Source organism: Delphinapterus leucas, chromosome 9 (genome assembly GCF_059928025.1).
Source record: "Delphinapterus leucas isolate spDelLeu-1000000601 "Yukka" chromosome 9, BTC_Dleu_Yukka2, whole genome shotgun sequence".
In the NCBI taxonomy this organism is placed as follows: domain Eukaryota; kingdom Metazoa; phylum Chordata; class Mammalia; order Artiodactyla; family Monodontidae; genus Delphinapterus; species Delphinapterus leucas.
This window is the reverse complement of record NC_143137.1, coordinates 69,747,870-69,767,368: the sequence shown is the minus strand read 5'-3', so window position 1 is coordinate 69,767,368 and position 19,499 is coordinate 69,747,870. Positions and strand designations below refer to the sequence as shown.

General features: G+C 35.0%; 1 protein-coding gene and 1 long non-coding RNA gene across 2 annotated transcripts in view; one reads left to right on the top strand and one right to left on the bottom strand.

The window, feature by feature from the left end:
* AHR (aryl hydrocarbon receptor) overlaps positions 1-19,499 on the bottom strand; it is a 50,506-nt gene that overhangs the window by 7,712 nt on the left and 23,295 nt on the right. Inside the window, exons 3-9 of the mRNA XM_022587570.2 lie at positions 15,091-15,194; positions 7,962-8,051; positions 5,285-5,408; positions 4,458-4,588; positions 2,824-3,026; positions 2,010-2,119; positions 1,249-1,390 (exon numbers count right to left, since the gene is read on the bottom strand). Coding sequence (XP_022443278.1) covers positions 1,249-1,390; positions 2,010-2,119; positions 2,824-3,026; positions 4,458-4,588; positions 5,285-5,408; positions 7,962-8,051; positions 15,091-15,194 — 904 coding nt within the window. The remainder of the gene's footprint in view (positions 1-1,248; positions 1,391-2,009; positions 2,120-2,823; positions 3,027-4,457; positions 4,589-5,284; positions 5,409-7,961; positions 8,052-15,090; positions 15,195-19,499) is intronic.
* LOC149748425 (uncharacterized) overlaps positions 1-19,499 on the top strand; it is a 193,789-nt gene that overhangs the window by 167,328 nt on the left and 6,962 nt on the right. The window lies entirely within an intron of this gene.

Below are 19,499 nucleotides of genomic sequence, written 5' to 3'. Positions count from 1 at the left end.
GATAAGTACTTAAAATTGTTTTTCAGACAAATTTAATTTAGAGTTTGTCCAAAAACTTTTAATGATACAGTCATTAATTTCACACTCCGGTTCCATCCCTACCTGAAAAATGGATTGCAAGTGGAATAAAGATCCAAATGTAAAAATGAGGCTTGTTGAAATAAAAAATGAGGCTCGTTGAAATAAAATATAAAACCCAGAAGCTCTAAAGGAAGATTGACATATGAAAATTAAAAATGTTTGCATGGGGAAGGAATTCATAAATCAAGGCATGGAGAAAATGTCATAGTTATAGGTTCATATGTACTACACAGAGTGTAGATATGTAAAATTTAATATCCATATTAGGTAAAGAGCTCCAATGGATCTCATAACCACTTAATAACTAATAGAACAAGCAAACAAAAATATCAAATGTATAAAAACATTCTTCCATTCTTATAAACAAATTTTCCCATGGGAATTGACAACTGATTTCTAAAGTATTTATATAGAAATGTAAAGAGCCAAGATTATCTTGAAAGAGAACAAAAATTCTGAACAAACGAGATGGCGGGCGTACATCAAGATATCAAGGCAAATTAAGGTACAGAATAGTTAAGACGATGTGCTTTGGTCTAAAAATAGACAACCAGACCAATGGAACCCCAGATACAGTCCCCTGATTGAAATGCAGTGCAGTGGGGAAAAGATGGTCTTTTCAAAAAACCATCTTTCCAATAAATGTTACTAGTCAGCTAGATATCCATATAAGGGAAAAGAATAATCTTGATCCCTACCCTCAAAACCACATACAAAAATCATTTCGCCAGACTGGAGAAAACATTTGCAATACAAATATCTGACAAACTACTCACTTCGAGAGTATATGAGAAACTTAAAAATCACTGCCTGCTTATTAGCAAACACGCTAAACAAAGCACTGTTACGTTTTTATTTTATTTGACAGATGGCGCTGGCTTTTCATCTTTCCTTCATATACCCAGGATAAACCCTTGGAGTTTTCTTTGATTATTCTCTTCCTGTAGCTCTACATACACGGTTGTTCAAGAAAGTCTGTTAACGCTGTTTGCTCAATGTCCTTACCCTATGCTGCCTTCTTTCTGTACATACTACCTTTCAATTTTTACTTCCAGTGTAAATTCTCTTAAAATTTATTTTTAGGTTTTCATGAAGGAGAATTTATAAACCAAAGTGTTATTAAAATAAAAAACCAAAACATGAAATGTTTTAGGTCTTTGTACTTACGTTAGAGGTCTCTGAGTTGCAATGATATAATCTGGTCTTCCATTCTTATAAACTAAGCGTGCATTCGACTGCACCCAAGTCCATCGATTGTCTTTCGTAAGAAGCCTGAACACTATCAGGCCACTCTCTCCAGTCTTAATCACTGAAACAAAAAAGAATTAAATTATCAAATCCAAAATCAACACAATAATCTCTGTAATATTTCTAGATGTAATTCACGTATCACCAAAGATGATAAATATATTGACGACTTTTAAGCACAGTATATTAAAATGTATCAAAATACTTCTTCAGCATTGCTAGTTTTTCCTGTTTCATACTAAATTTATTATTTAAATGGTTCAAGGAAAGATTAAGTCAGACAATTCTCGTAACACGTGAAAAGAGAGTATAGAGTTTGGAGGGAAAATTGTTTTCGTTTTAAAAAAAAGGGAACATTTCCTACAGCCTAATATTTTACTATACAATTTTAAAGCATAATCTCTATTAACGTAAATTTTAGAATTAAAAATGATGCCATTAAAAAAACTCCTGAGCAAAAACGTGGGCAAAACGGTCACTTTCAGAGTAATTAAACTACTTAATTCCTGTGTGGCAGCTAATGAAGAGAGAGTGTAACTCAGGCTAATCATAATTGTGGGATACTAAGGAGAAGTTTATCCAAATAGTTTCCTTAAACACATTACATTGGTAATAATTAGAAACACGTACTAGAGCGTAAGCTGCTTTCACAGCCAAGCTCCTAAGAAACTACAACTTACTCCGGATATGGTACTCAGCACAGTAAAGCATATCAGCAGCATGAATAAATTGATATCCTGATCCTCTCATGCATAGCTCTGCTTCAGTATAGCCTAAAACAATTCTTCCTCTGTTTCAAAAAAGGGCAAAACAAGAATGCAATTAAAATTTAACAAAAATGAAGTAGCCAACATCAATTCATTAGTTATATGCTATGTTGACATTCAGAATTTCACACTAGCAGGTAGAAACACACACAGCTCTGTAACTGCTCTCTTTTGCTTATGGTTGCAAATTTCACTTTTAGACTATTTTCTTCTCCTGAATAAAGACCATGAAAATTATTGCTAAAGATCAGTCTAACAGAGTAGATTATATAGGTGAAACACAAAATCTCTAATTAAATTCTAGAATACCTATACTACATTTTGAGGGGCAGGGTTTCTCCAACCTGTCTGCATTCGCGTTATTAGGAAGGAGAAAAGCAGCAACATGCTTTGGTTACTAAACTTCTAGGGCTAAAAGTCAAAGTTTGTATAATTGAAAAATGTAAAACAAGCCAACAATAAATGTCATCAGGATACCGAATCTTATATAAACACATCATCTGTATAATACAGAAATTGTCAAATATTGTAAAATAATAAAAAGATTTGTGAACGTGATGAAATTTTATTTTAAAAGGCTATGCAGTAAAGTATGAAATAATAATAGCTACTATAATAATAAACAATACTATAATCAACACCATATGGAAAATATATACATGCTAAGATACACTTACTGCAACAAAATATACATTTGGTAAAATAAACCTGAAAAGGTTTCACTTACTTGGCATCACAACCAGTAGGTGTAAAGTCTAACTTGTGTTTGGTTCTAAAGATGAAATTTTTGGTTCGGATTTCAAGTATGGATGGTGGCTGCAGTGGAGTAGCTATTGCAAACAAAGCCAACTGAGGTGGAAGTATTGATCCATCTTTCCCTTTCTTGTTCTGTCCGTGAAGATACTTCAACCTCCCTTGGAAATTCATTGCCTTAAAAAACCAAAAAACAGTTCATTAAGATTAACGCTTTAAAATGGTTCCTTTTTAAAAGGCTCCATCAGGGCCATTTCCAGTGTTCTTGATAATTCCATAAAAGTTCATGAGGCTATCAAATGTGACTTGAATTCCTTTCTCCCCAGAAAGCCCATTAAAAATATCCTAAAAGGTAGTATGAGGGCTATCCTCAAGAGATTCGTAAGTGAACCACTCAGTGCTTTAATAGGTCACAAAAGGAAGACCTAATGGTTTTCTGACCTTGCGGCTGCCCTACCATCCACGCCTAGCACGGGTCCGTACACACTGCACACTCAAACTCTATTTCCTAAACGAATGAATAGTGATAAAGCCATCAAGTACATATTAATTTTCAGATATAGTCTGTGGACTAGTCCACAGCTCAGAGTCTATTCAAAATTCATAGGAATCTTTTACAGAGAGATAAAACAACTGTTTAAAAACACTAAAATGAATCATAAAACCATACAAAGAACACAGAACTCTATTAAAGAACAATTTTAGAAGACAGAGGAAACAGAGACAATTTAATCACGACCATGATCAGTCTGGTTGCTTAAAACAGTACCAGGCCAAGGGATGATTCTGACATCAATATGAGAGCAGCACAAGGGAGAAAAGGGCCAATTACACAAAGAAATTCCCCCTAGACATATATACTAAGTGATCATCAATACTAGCAAACTAGCTCAAAGCACAGTTCTAATTCTGGGTCAGCAAAACTATCTTCAAGAATAAACACACCAACAAAAATCATCGTTTGCTAATAGATTTGATCATCTGTTTCCAATTCCTGATAAGTCACAAAAGTAATATGCAACATGCTTTGTCTCCTTCTGTACCTGGTGGAGTGCACAATCTTCAGGACACAGGCACCTGACAGGCCGGGCCGTCTCTACTCTTAGCGTCCTGCCTACGCTGCTCCCTGGCCATCCTACTCAGGAGTTCACACTATTCAAGAGCATTTCATACTAGAGGAGGATCCTGCAATCATGAAGACACAACCACTTTTTTACACAGCAGTTATTCCAGCCATGCGGAAAAGGCCGTGACAAGTTTTCCATTTGGCAGGCGTTAAATCCAAGGAGGGTAAAGCAGTCTGCTGCCAAAGAAGTGCTATATAATTCTCTATCTTATACCTAAAAAGTCCAAAAAAAGGGGAAAGATAGAGAGTTCCCTGTTATTCCACTAGTCTTTGTTACTGCATCCTAAAGGACAGAGATTTTGAGTTATGGAAGATATTTCTAAAACTTTAGAAAGATTTTAAAAAGTTACTGTCCTTTATAAAATTATTTAATAAAGTAGATTTTTATAACCCAAACTCAAATACGTTCAAATTAAATTGGTTTCACTTTTCAATTTTCTAAAACTTCATAGTAAATGTCAGTAAAAGATTTTGCACCTTACCAGAAAACCAGATGAATTATCCAGCAGACACCTTAGTCGGCAAACGAAGCACCTTTCCATAGACGAAGAGTTCTCTGGAGGAACCTGGTCTGGGTTATAATAGACTGCTGGCTGTGAGAGGCCATTAGCTTCTGTAGAAATAATAGCAACACAAAGTTACTTTCATTTTTCTGTAAAATTAAGTGTCTGAATAGCTGAAATTTGTGTTAATTTCTAAACCGAAGTCTGTATTTGGATTACAAAAGAAAAATCGCTTTCAGAAGGGGAGCTAGTGAAAAGAAATTAAAACTTATTGAATAACATTTTCACTACATAGAACTTTACCTATTCGGCTGTTTTTGTTTCTACTGAGCTATCCTGTCAACAATTTCTATATTTTCTAAGCCTTTTCTTCCTTTTAACATTTTCACAGATGTGTGAAAACACTGCTTGCACTGAAAGAAGGTTTTTTTATCCTTGCATATGCTAGTCTGCTTTTATATTTGGTGCATTTTAAACACAGAACAATTCATACACACTCCAGAATCAACCTTGTACATTCCTTCCCCCTTTTCACAACAGTGTAAGAGTTCTTTTTATACAGTATATTAGTGAGTATATGGGTATACTTTGTCACGTGAAATTCATCAATGGCTGTCATCTGTCAAAATCCTCCTTAGGTCACCAGGTTCCCTGTGACCTGGCTCTGGCCCGCAGCCAGAGGTTCATGTCTTTCCCCTTCTTCCCCACCTTCACCATGGAGTTCTATGCCCCTAAAGGTTCTCTGCCTTCTTTCACAGAATTATATCAAAAAATCCCCAACATTATCTTTTGGTAAACATTCTTACCATCCATTTTTTGTCCAGAGTCTGGACACTGTGAAGGATTTAACGCCCAGTGCAGCTGGCGCTGAAATTCAGCTCGGTCTTCAGTATGGATCAGTTCATACACACTCTGATGGATGACATCAGACTAAAGAAAAAGAAAAAAAAAGGAAATTAACAAGAAGTACTGATATTTTTTAAATGTGGCTTACTAATTTCAAAACCTTGCTAGATTAGTGGGTGCTTGTTAGTGGTGACGAACGCAAATGAAATGCTTGCAAAGCTCTTCAGGAATCCAACATAGGAAAAGCCAGAGAGAGACTAGCACTGTAATTGACAAATCAAAAGTTATTTGCCATCACTTCCCTGTGTGAATGCTTTTCAGTCAAATAAGTCACCTTCCCACTCCTTAATTGCAGCACATTAAGTTCTGCTGATTTTTATCTATTTACTGATCTTTTAAAATCCTCCTTCTTCCACAAAACCTTGTCTGAACATCCAGCTGCATTTGACTTCTCTAAGCTTGACAGTATTATGTATTTCCTTCACTGCTCTCTAATAATTTTCCTTATATGAAATTTTTACTTCTAGTAGATTCCATAAGAGTAAGGGATTATGCCATTACCAGGTCAGAATCCCTCCTTCACCTCTTGCTTCTCAGCATTTACTACAGTAAATGGCCCTTCCACCAGAACTGCTCTAACTTTTTTTATTGCAACTCATGGCAAGAAATACATTTTCTATCCATCGTGTGTGTGTGTGTGTGTGTGTGTGTGTGTGTGTGTATACACACGTGGAAAAAAGTTTCACAGAACACTTCTTTTATGTGTAACAATATTTTTTAAATTTATTTTTATTGGTGTATAGTTGCTTTATAATGTCCTGTTAGCTTCTACTGTACAGCAAAATGAATCAGCCATATATATATATATATATATATATATATGTGTATATATATATATACCCTCTCTTTTGTATTTCCCTCCCATTTAGGTCACCACAGTGTATTAAGTAGAGTTCTCTGTGCTATACAGTATGTTCCCATCAGCTGTCTATTTTATACATAGTATCAATACTGTGTATGTGTCAATCGCAATCTCCCAATTCCTCCCACCCCGCCCCTTTCCCCGTTGGTATCCATACATTTGTGCTCTATGTCTGTCTCTATTTCTGCGTGGCAAATAAGGTCATCTCTACCATTTTTCTAGATTCCACATATGTGTGACAATATTGTGTTTTCTATTTCATTTTTAAGCAACTAAAACGAATGATTGATGGTGATCCACTATATCAATTTCATAACCCACTAATGAGTTACAAGATGCAGTTTTAAAAATGGTGCCATAAACCACCACCAATGTCAGATATGAATGTTTTCTTAAAGAATATCCAGGTTATATGTATATATGAAGAAAAAAACAGATTGGGAAACAGCTAATCTTTCTGATTTCTTAACTGTTATGAATCACATCAAATAATAACTAAACTAGTTATGTAATTAAGTTGCAAACAGGCTTTTCCATGGACATTAGTATATTTTCTTTAAAATCCAAAACTACTTAAGTTAGGCTTTGTGTCAGTAGCCAGATTCCACCACTTTAGCTATCTGGACTTAAATCTTCCTACGAACTTTATCTTCTAGCATGAAGTCATCTCTATGCCATCCATTACACAATGCCAGAGTTATCTTCTGAAGTATAGATTGGAGCATACACGTTCCCTTTAACAAAAACATTTACTGGCTTCTGTAGTGTGTATGACATAATTTAAGCTTCAGTCTATATAACAGTGCAGACGGTGCCATTCAACCATCAGTCTTGGCATCACCTGGGAGCTTGTTAGAAATGAAATACACGGGCCCCACTCTGACGTACTGAATCAGATTATATGGGAAGGAGGCCCATCAATTTTATGACATCCTGTGAAGTTCTTCAGGTGATTCTTATGCACATTAGAATTTAAGAACTACTGATACATAAGAGTACTTAGCATTCAAGTGTACTTACAAACTTCTCAAATCATATTGGATGTTCTTGCCCCTCAAATATGCTGAACACCTTATTACTCCATTTATTCACTATACACTCAGTAACATTAAACCAAACACGCTCACCTCCTTCAAGGCCTTCCAACCTCCTGTCCACATTACGTCTAGCTTTTCTTCTCTGTGTTCCCTCCACAATGGTCCACCCATCCGGATCCTACACTTTCTTTAGGTTAGCTTAAATACCATTTCCTTCAGGAAAGCTTCCATAATCCATACAAGTCCGAATTAAAGGGAGAAGCCATAGTATTTTGCTCATACCTTTACATATCACCTCATTCATTTCATAGTTGTCATATACCTTCCAGTATCCATAACGAATTTGATGATAAATATTCTCTTGTCTGCCCCTGTCCAAACCCTATCTGCCCCTTACCCTAAAGTTTCGTATATATAAGAGTTCTTTATAAGTGAAAGAAGAAACACAAAATCCATGAATCACATATACCCTTAAGGAAATTATAATGCAGTAGATTTTTAAAAGTATAAAAATATATTAGCTGCAAACATATACTTTTTTATTCTATAGCATATGTATTTTAATTACATTTTATATATACAAACTATCACTTGTGTCCCTAAGTATAAGATAAATTAAACGTAAAAAATTAATTTTCCAAAAAAATTTTTTTAACGACCTAAGAAAAATATATTTACCTGCTGAAACCCCAGGTAATCTTGTATAGTAGAAGAAGCATAAAAGACCAAAGCATCTGTAGTGACAACCAGTACAAAGCCATTCAGTGCCTACAAGGAAAAAAGTTACAAAATTAGTAATGTGACTAAATAAAAATATTATCATCCATAAATACTGACTTCAGTTAAGGCTGTTACTTTTATTGATGAAAAAATCTTTAAAATGGTTAATATTATTACACTCCACAAATGCAGAAACACCATACACCCCAGTAGTGAGAAGAATCTATTCACACCTTTTGATTCTGCCCAAGAAAAGCTTAGAAGTAATTTAATACTCAATCACAGTAACTTTAATATTTATTTCTTCTTCTTCCTCAGGCTTTACATTTTGTTTTAAATATACTGTACATGTTTTTTAAATATAATTGTATACACATCATTTACTGTAATCTGTCACACTGCTTTTAAAGGAAGACAGTGTGTAAAGATGTTTATTAGAACCGTAAAAATATATGATAGAAGAAAAGCTCTGTGCAAAGACAGTTTAAGCACTGACACAGTTTGAAATGTGGATGCTCTCAAAGTATTATAAAATTTTTAAAAACTTTTTATTAGAAAAGGAATACACAAATGGACTCTACATAAAATACACATGTAGAACGAATACATGTAAGACAAGTACACAGCAAATATAGTCCATTTAAATTTAATATAATTACTAATATATTTAGGTTTAAACTATCAATTTATAGGTGTTATTTTTATCTGTTCCACTTATACTATGCTGCTTTTTTCTTTCCATTTTGCCTGCTTTGGGCCAATTATTTTTTATTACTCCTTCTTCTCTCTTTTAGTTTAGAAGTTATCCTCTCTTTTCCTATTCTTTTAGTGGTGGTTCAAGTCCAATGTTAATATCTCTATAGTCTAAGGTAATAAAAGTATTTAGATCAACTTAAACATTAATTGTGATCACATATTTTAATTCTAAAGCCCTCCTTACTTCCTGCTTGAGTTTAATTCAGTACTTGTTTTACTCTATGCTATGTGATCATTGTTAAACCCTCTCGAGACACTCTTCTTCATGTGAAATGAGACGTGGAATGGTTTAGTTTAAGAACCACACAGTTTGGAGTCAGAATTTGGACTGGATTCTTCTGTTTCTTACTAACTGTGTGGTTTTATTAAGTCATTTACCCCTTTAAGCTTTACTGTCATTGTTTGAAAAACAGGCACTGTACAGTGCCTGGTACAGAGCTGGCACTCAATTCACGTAAGGCACCATTACTATAATATGAGGTTGTGGAAATGAGCAGATAAAGATTTACATGATCATGCTTTGTGAACTATAGAGAGATATATAAACGACAGCAAGTAGTTCATTCAACACTTAATGAAACATTGCACACCAAAGAGGATGCATGCTGAGTACTGAGATTCAGAACTGGAGAAGCTACTGCGCCCGTGCTTATGATGCTCACACGGTCTTGTAGATACCCTCAGTGTCAGATGAGGTAAAAGAAATACGGTGACTGTCTTCCTTTTCCCTCAAAGTCCTTTCACCTTCAAGATCCCTGGTCTATAATATACTTCTGAGAACTTAATTATGCAGACAACAAACAGCAACTACTATTTAACAGCCACTTTTCTAAATGCTTTTTTTTAATGTATTCAAGTACTTTAATTCCCTCAGCAATCCACTGAAGTAGGTGTCATATTCCAGTTTTTAAATCGAGGAAACTGAGGTAAAGAGCTGCACAGTAACTTGCCCACGGCCATACAGCTAAAAAAAAGCTGAGCCAGAAGGTAAACTTTGTCTAGCTCTAAAGCCTGCACACTTAACGTTATATCATGATCTACTGCTTTTATGTGTTACTGATCACCAACTGTTGCATGCCTTTAACTCATGTGATCACAACTGGGATCTAAGATCCTTGACTTTAGATATTATGCCTTATAAAACCTGGCAATTTCCCCAGGATGAAAAATGGCGATGGCACCCACCAAGAACTTAAATGTTTAACGATTAACACCCCCAAAATTGAGTATTCTTAAGTTTTAGCTGGCAGTAATAGTATATATCCATTACTGCATTTTTTTATCTTGCAGATGTCTTCCTTCTAGAAAATAGTATCCATTGATCATATGCATATTATTTTGTAGAATATGTTTTTCAAACAGTGGAACGAATTTAGTACTGTACAATAAGCTCATTAGTGCATGCCAGGTGACCCAAAGATAATTTAGGGTATGACAGATAAACACTTTTAGACAAACGTTAACTGTCAGAAATAAAACAAAAAGCCTCTTAAAAGAATATATACATACCAATCTTAAAAGAATATATACATACCAATTATATGGATATTAAATGATCTTAAATACCATGTGGAGCAAGGTTATTACTTGTACTGAATTATCTTAGTAAATTAAAAGAAGGAATTAATTTGGTAATTACATATTAATAAAAGAGATTATTATTCTTTGGTCTAAGTCACAACTATCTATCTGAAAATCATGTTGAGCTTCACTTACTATTTAATAAGAGAAATAAACTACAATTAGCACTGTTATTTATAATTTCAACTGCTGTTATCTCAAAAATGAAGCTACAGATTTTAATAAGCACAGTATTAAGAAGTAGCAATGGATAGAACATATTTAAATATATGAAAATAAACAACTAAAGCAAATAACAGATAATGAAATGATACAAAAAGTTATTTTATTGTCTTATTTTTATTCCTCATAAAACAGTAACAAATTTAAGCTAATCAAGAAAATAAATATTTTAAACTTTCATTAAACATCTTGTAACATTTTCTTCATGTGCCTCCTTTGTTAAAACCAAAGGAAAAGATTTCGTTTCAAAAGTTTCAAGCCAAATGGTATACTGTACCTCTGGAAACATCCTCTGCCTCTAAGTGGTAACTAGGTGATAACCGCACGTTGGAAATATAAAGTAAGATGCCATTATGGCAACTGTGTATAATGAAATATGCCATTTTCGCATGTCTACAGTGTGTTCATCTGCTTCATAAGAGATAAGAAGTATGGCCCTAAGCAAACTGTACAGTGTCTGATGCTTCCTACTAGAGAGGAAGCATCACATACTATACAAATGGCATCCAACAGAATTAATGACAAGACCACTTATTTTAAATACCTAAATATTTCCAATCTTCAGAAAATTAAAAAGGTAACACTAGTTTTGCAACAGTATATTTTTATTCTGTGTCCTTGACATAGGATATGTTTACAATTTGTCTAAACATTCTAGGGGAAAAATAAAAATCACGGGCCCAGATATCACTGATGAACATAGATGTGAAAATCCTCAACAAAATACTAACAAACAGAATCCAACAGCACATTAAAAGGGTCATATACTATGATCAAGTGGGATTCATCCCAGGAATGCAAGGATTCTTCAGTATATGCAAATCAATGAATGTGACAAACCATATTAACAAACTGAAGGATAAAAACCATATGATCATCTCAATAGATGCAGAAAAAGCTTTCGACAAAATTCAACACCCATTTATGATAAAAACCCTCCAGAAAGTAGGCACAGAAGGAACTTACCTCAACATAATAAAGGCCATATATGACAAACCGACAGCCAACATCATTCTCAATGCTGAAAAGCTGAAACCATTTCCACTAAGATCAGGAACAAGATAAGGTTGCCCACTCTCACCGCTCTTATTCAACATAGTTTTGGAAGGTTTAGCCACAGAAATCAGACAAGAAAAAGAAATATAAAGGGAATCCCAATCGGAAAAGAAGAAGTAAAACTGTCACTGTGTGCAGGTGTCATGATACTATACATAGAGAATCCTAATGATGCTACCAGATAACTGCTAGAGCTAATCAATGAATTTGGTAAAATAGCAGGATACAAAATAAATGCACAGAAATCTCTTGCATTCCTATACACTAATGCTGAAAAATCTGAAAGAGAAATTAAGGAAACACTCCCATTTACCACTGCAACAAAAAGAATAAAATACCTAGGAATAAACCTACCTAAGGAGACAAAGGACCTGTATGCAGAAAACTATAAGATACTGATGAAAGAAATTAAAAATGATACAAACAGATGGAGAGATATACCATGTGCTTGGATTGGAAGAATCAACATTGTGAAAATGACTATACTACCCAAAGCAATCTACAGATTCAATGCAATTCCTATCAAACTACCAACGGCATTTTTCACAGAACTAGAACAAAAAATTTCACAATTTGTATGGAAACACAAAAGACCCCAAATAGCCAAAGCAATATTGAGAAAGAAAAATGGAGCTGGAGGAATGCTTCAGACTATATTACAAAGCTACAGTCATCAAGACAGTATGGTACTGGCACAAATATAGATCAATGGAAATATAGATCAATGGAACAGGATAGAAAGCCGAGAAATAAACCCATGCACATATGGTCACCTTATTTTTGATAAAGGCGGCAAGAATATACAATAGAGAAAAGACAGCCTCTTCAATAAGTGGTGCTGGGAAAACTGGACAGCTACATGTAAAAGGATGAAATTAGTACACTCCCTAACACCATGCACAAAAATAAACTCAAAATGGATTAAAGTCCTAACTGTAAGGCCAGCCACTATAACTCTTAGAGGAAAACATAGGCAGAACACTCTATGACATAAATCACAGCAAGATCCTTTTTGACCCACCTGCTAGAGAAATGGAAATAAAAAACAAAAATAAACAAATGGGACCTAATGAAACTTAAAGCTTTTGCACAGCAAAGGAAACCATAAACAAGACGAAAAGACACCCCTCAGAATGGGAGAAAATACTTGCAAACGAAGCAACTGACAAAGGATTCATCTCCAAAATTTACAAGCAGCTCATGCAGCTCAGTATCAAAAAAAACAAACAACCCAATCCAAAACTGGGCAGAAGACCTAAATAGACATTTCTCCAAAGAATATATACAGAATGCCAACAAACACATGAAAGGATGCTCAACGTCACTAATCATTAGAGAAATGCAAATCAAAACTACAATGAGGTATCACCTCACACCAGTCAGAATGGCCATCATCAAAAACCTACAAACAATAAATGCTGGAGAGGGTGTGGAGAAAAGGGAGCCCTTTTGCACTGTTGGTGGGAATGTAAATTCATACAGCCACTATAGAGAACAGTATGGAGGTTCCTTAGAAAACTAAAAAGAGAACTACCATACGACCCAGCAGTCCCACTCCTGGCCATATACCCTGAGAAAACTATAATTCAAAAAGAGTCATGCACCACAATGTTCATTGCAGCACTATTTTCAATAGCCAAGAGATGGAAGCAACCAAAGTGTCCATCAACAGATGAATGGATAAAGAACATGTGGCATATATATACAATGGAATATTACTCAGCCATAAAAAGAAATGAAATTGAGTTATTTCCAGTGAGCTGGATGGACCTAGAGACTGTCATACAGAGTGAAGTAAGTCAGAAAGAGGAAAACAAATATCGTATGCTAACACATATATATGGAATCTAAAAAGAAAAAAAAATGGTTCTGAAGAACACAGGGGCAGGACAGGAATAAAGACACAGACGTAGAGAATGACTTGAGGACACAGGGAGGGGGAAGGGTAAGCTGGGATGAAGTGAGAGTGGCATGGACATATATACACTACCAAATGTAAAATAGATAGCTAGTGGGAAGCAGCTGCATAGCACAGGGAGATCAGCTCGGTGCTTTGTGACCATCTAGAGTTGTGGAACAGGGAGGGAGACGCACGGAGGAGGAGATATGGCGATATATGTATACGTATAGCTGATTCACGTTGTTATACAGCGGAAACTAACACACCATTGTAAAGCAATTATACTCCAATAAAGATGTTAAAAAAATAATCACTGGCCCATAATCTAAAGCAGTTTAAGAAGTGTTAAGCATGCCACATTTGTCTATTTTCACTTGAGATAAAGAACTTCCTTATTACTTTACTACATAAGCTAAGATGCATGTTTAATCACATTCAGCAGCACTTATTAGAATGCTTCCTGTGACCTGAATAAGGGGTCTTTATGTTTCAGCTAATATACATAAAAATCCTCAGCTAGAGGCAGGAGGAGGACGACTCACTGTTGAATATATTTAATTTTTTTCTAACATAATGGAAGCAAAAGTTAATTTTCGGTATCAGGGATTTGAACACAATTACAAAATTATAATAAAATCTTATAAATTGTTAGGTTACACTTAAGCATTTACTGAATGAATGGAGTTACTGAAACTTATGGCTACTTTTTGTCACAATGGCAAATTAAGTTCTCCACTCAGTTCCCTGGGTAGAATTGAAAATTATTATGTAATAGTAATAGCGCAGATTATAGCACACATCTTTTCTGTTTTGTTTTATTTTATTTAACTAGTTTCTTTTTCTTTTTTTTTACCATTTTTTTAATTGAAGTATAGTTAATTTACAGTGTTGAGTTAGTTTCAGGTGTACCGCAAAGTGATGCAGTTATACGTATATATTCTTTATAGCACACATCTTCATTCTATCTTTCTTTAATAAGATAAATACCTGAGAATTTTAACTGAGAATCGAGCATTGTATCAGATCCAAAAGAAAGAAAAATTGGAAAAGATTTAAAATACTTTTATAGACAAATCTACTAGAAACTCTCGAAGTTCTAGCGCATGACAACAGAGCTGACGGTTGTTGAAAAAAATCTGTAGCAAGTTGATAAGTCACACACAGCTGCTAAAAGAAAATATAATTATAAGAACACATCGAAAAAAATAAAGTTCAGGTTAAGAACAATTTCAAACTATTTAACAAATAAAATTATTTTAATGGAGCTATATTCCTCAAAACATATACGTAAATCCAATGTCTTAAATGAGAACCTTTAAAATAATCTAGGAGTTCTTGCTATTTAAAGAAATGCAACATGGAAAGTGATAACTAGACTTCTAATAAATATGCTTCATAAAATTCCATTTTTTCATGTACAATACTAACATTATACCGCTATTGTACTTCAGATGAAAGTGGTATGAAACGCTGGGTGAGTCCTAAATAAACTGGGGATAATTAAAAGGCTGTTAATTAATTCTCCATTTATAACTGTCCTAATGAAAACAAACTATATTTACTACAACTTACCTGCAGTAAGAATTCTCCTTCCTGCAAGTTCAGGCCTTCTCTGAATTTTGTTCTACAGTTGTCCTGGACTCCATTTCTGTCAGCTGGGGTGGACTTTAATGCAACTATGAAAAAAAGGGAAAAACAATGATATAGTATAGGTGGTTTTTAAAATAAGCAGTTTCAAAGAGCTACAATAAAAAACCTCTGTACACCAAACAGAGATAATTTGAAAAATTGGTATCTACTGGTACTACAGTAACTAAGTGAACAATCCTTTGCCAATGGGTGGTTTCCAGTCAGCTGACAGATTCTGGTGGGTTTTTTTTTTTGGCTGCATTGGGTCTTCATTGCTGCGAGGGCTTTCTCTAGCTGCGGCGAGCGGGGGCTACTCTTCGTTGGTGTGTGGGCTTCTCATTGCGGTGGTTTCTCTTGTTGCTAAGCACGGGATCTAAGCGCGGGCTTCAGCAGTTGTGGCTCGCAGGCTCTAGGGCGCAGGCTCAGTAATTGTGGCGCACAGGCTTAGTTGCTCCGCAGCATATGGGATCTTCCCGGACCAGAGATGGAACCCGTGTCCCCTGCGTTGGCAGGCAGATTCTTAACCACTGCTCCACCAGGGAAGTCCCTGACAGATTCTTAAAGATAATTTTTGATGAGTTCACTATATGATTTTTGGCATATTACTTAAGGAGTTTCAAAGAATTGCCACGACATTGCTATAAACACTCCTTCAGTTCTTATCTATTTAGGAGAATAAGGTTCCTCACAACCTAACCTATAAAAATATTTTTAGTATGTCTCTACATATTTATCTTAACATCTGTGAACTACTGGGTGGTGAGAAGAATCAACCAAATGCCTTATTAAGAAATATATGTCCACTGAGGTTAGGATCCTCTTGTCTAGTTTTAAGGTAAAAAAACTGTTAGTAGTATTATTAAGTTCATATTAAATTTATAGGTCAATTCATGGAGAATTAATGTCTTTATGATGTTGAATCAATCTGAGAACATGTATGTTTTCCCATTTGTTCAAGTCTGTATTTTTTGTCCCACTAGAATGTTTTGAAGTTTTCCACAAAAAAGTATTTTTATGTCTATTCCTAGGTACTACTACACCTTGTAATGTGGCTTCTCTTTCATTATCATCTTCTAGTTGCTTATGGATTGCATATGTGAACGGGAGTCTGACGATGCTTACTATAGAGGGTACCACGCAGTAATGCTGCATCTCCCCACCTTCCCATCTCTCTCCACATCGTGTGTGTGTGCATGCATTTATAGTCTGGGAGGCAGCACAGCTGAATAGAAATAATAATTGCTACCATTTACTTATTTAGCATTTTTCCAAGCACTCTCAAATGTCTTCTCAGTTAAAACATGTGGATGGACATTGGTATCTGACAGAGCTGAGTTCAAATCTCAGCTCTGCCTTTTCCTAAATGTGTGAGCTTTCTGAGCCTGTCTCCTAATATGTAAGGTGGTAATTGAAAAAGCAAACAAACAAACAAAAACACCCTGCAGGGCCGTTGTGAAGAATAATTAGAATATATGTGAAGTTCCTGACGTAGAGCAGCTCAATATTAGTTGGTAGCTTTAATTATTAGCAGTATTTCCCAAAGCTCATAGATTGCCCTGTTATAAAGTTTAAACTTTTAGACACACTATTACACCACCTTTCTATTTTTCTGATCTTTTTTTAACCTGTGATATTTAAAATAAGAGAAACCAGTAAGCCAAACCAACTGTGACGTTCCTTTTAAGATTTCTTATTTCATTGGATTTTTAAGCGTTAAGGATAATCTGGCTCAGTGATAAGCTGGAGATACGTTAATAACCAGATTTTTCTCTCAGTTTGAGCAAAGCATCACATATAAAACATTTTCATGTGTGAAGCATATTTTCTGGTAAACCAGCAGTGCATGTGTCACACTGGACTCTTATGCCAAGTCCTTGCCTTTGCAGAACTTGAAGTATATCTCTTTGAAAGAAGAAGCCAAAAACGTGGCCCCTGAATATAACAATTCCAAAAGGCCACAGAACAGATTTCTTTAGGCCAAAATATAGTTTGAGGTAAATTAACTGATCTAACAGTTAACCAAGACCAAAGGAAAGGCTTAATCTTTTCTCGTTGAAAGGTAAAGGACAGATTTGTTGTTCCTTGCTTTCCAGTGGCCACATTTGCTTGAACGCATTAAAACCTCACAATGTAAGGGTTAACTACACTCTCCTACTTTTCCAAAAGCTCCAGTACGAGGCACAATTTAAGAGTTATACCAAATATCAATAAGATTTGCTATTAGAAAGAAAACAACAAAACCCAAACCCTGACATTATGAAAGAAGCAAAGTCATCCTAAAAATGGATAGATATTAATTGTGTCAAATTTACAATGTCTAAATTTTCTTATTAGGAATCTTTTAAAGTTAACTTTTAATCAGTGGAATGATGTCAGTTCCCACTAGAGTTATTGGACCACTGAGAAGCTGAATAAGAAATGAAAGAGGCCATTCATCTCAGTAACTTACAATTTGTTTCTGGTCTTGTATTGGGGATATTAGCCAATGTAATTAGACATTAGACAGACTCTGCCTTTAAGTAGGGCATATAAGCTATGGAAATGAAGAACTAGAAAAGAATGTCAAAAATATTGGTAAAGAATGTCAAAAATATTAAGTACCAGGACGGAATTTAATTAAAGTATTAGAGGAACTTGAAAAAGAATAAATTCTTTCTAAACAACGCTTACAATTCTAAATGTTAGAGGGACAATGTTTAATACGTATGTATAACTACTGCTTAAGTAGGAAAAGTGGTAAATGCATTTGGGGGAAGGACCACTGGAGGGTTCTTCCAAAAACAAGCAAACAAGTATTTCTGTTGCTCTCTTGTTTAAGGCTAATAATTAATCAGTTAAGAATTCAAGTAAATATTGTGCAAAGAGGAGTCGAGGAAGGGTGCACTCCCTTCCCATTCTCATCTAAAAAATACTAATATGACTTTTTAGAAAACTTATTTTATGTCCTAGCCACCTGACCCAAACTATGTAATTTTTGCCTTTCCATGAAGTTTGTCCTCTACTTCTTGATCTCATACCTACCACCTCTCCCTTCTTAAAGTTACTGGAAGATGTATTAATTAATACTACTCACTTTCACATATACATTTCTTGCCCTGATCAGAAAGCAATAAAAGAGTAAGATGATGATGTGGGGATACGACTTCCTACCATCTGAGTGGCCTTAAATAATTTCCTTCATAATAATATGTGATACTTAGAGCCCACACTGTATGCCAGGCAGTCTCCACGTATTACGTCTTGTTTATTTAATCTTCATAAGAGTTCTATGGAACTGGCCTTACTGTCCTTTCAGTAGATTAGGAGGTTAGGAAACTTTCCCAAGGTTCTAGCTTTAAGTGGTAGAGCCTAGATAAGAACCCAGGTAGCCTAATCCTAATTGCATGAGCTATTATTAATCACCTACCAGACTTCTCTCCCATGCTAACCACCTTTGACCTTTAGTTTCCTCATCTTTAAATTAGGACAGTGATACCTCTGGAGACAAATTCTTGTGAGAGCTAAAATAACATGTAGAGTACCTGGGTTAATGCCTGAATCTATAACTGACAGTCAAGGATGGAGAAAATGGGCTATATGCTGAGTTTACACACCCTCAAACCATTATGGAAGCTGACACTAAAAGTTGCAAACTAGGGATAATTGAGTGTTTTCTCATCTCTAAAGAGGGAGCATTAATGAGTGTCTAACAGGACTGCTATGATGACTGTGCAACATAAATCTGAAGGTACTTCAAACTTGTAAATTGTTATAAAAATTATATGCATCATCAGATACAGAAGACACTTTAATCATTACACCCCTGGAATTAAATACATGGCAGTTCATAGAAACAAAATATAATATCTGAAAATAAGTCATAAGCCAGTTCTGCTACTCGGGAAACACTGGCCGTACTGAAGAGACATTTGTTAAAATCCTCCCCACATGTGCAAAGTGTAAGGCTTACACCTTCCAAAGTGTAAGGCTCTGACTTTCAGCATTCAGCGGAATATGAAGATAATAAACCATCAAAATATTTCAACTATTTGTTCTTTGAGAGATCAATGATGCAATTAAACAAGAATTTAATTGATAATGGAATTTAGAGTGTAAATATATCACAGCATTATCAGATTGTAATATTATCCATATAATTATTACCAACTGATTCAAGTCTTTTTTCCCATATTCAAGTCTTATTCCCACATGCATTTAATCATATCCATGTTTCCTAATATGGCACTTTCCTTCCTTATACATCTAAGCTCAGATTTCCATTTCTCCCTACAAGCCAAATATTTCCTCTTCAAAAAACATGCTCTAAATTTCTCAAGAGAGAAATTCACGGGGAACAAATATTGGCAAGTGGT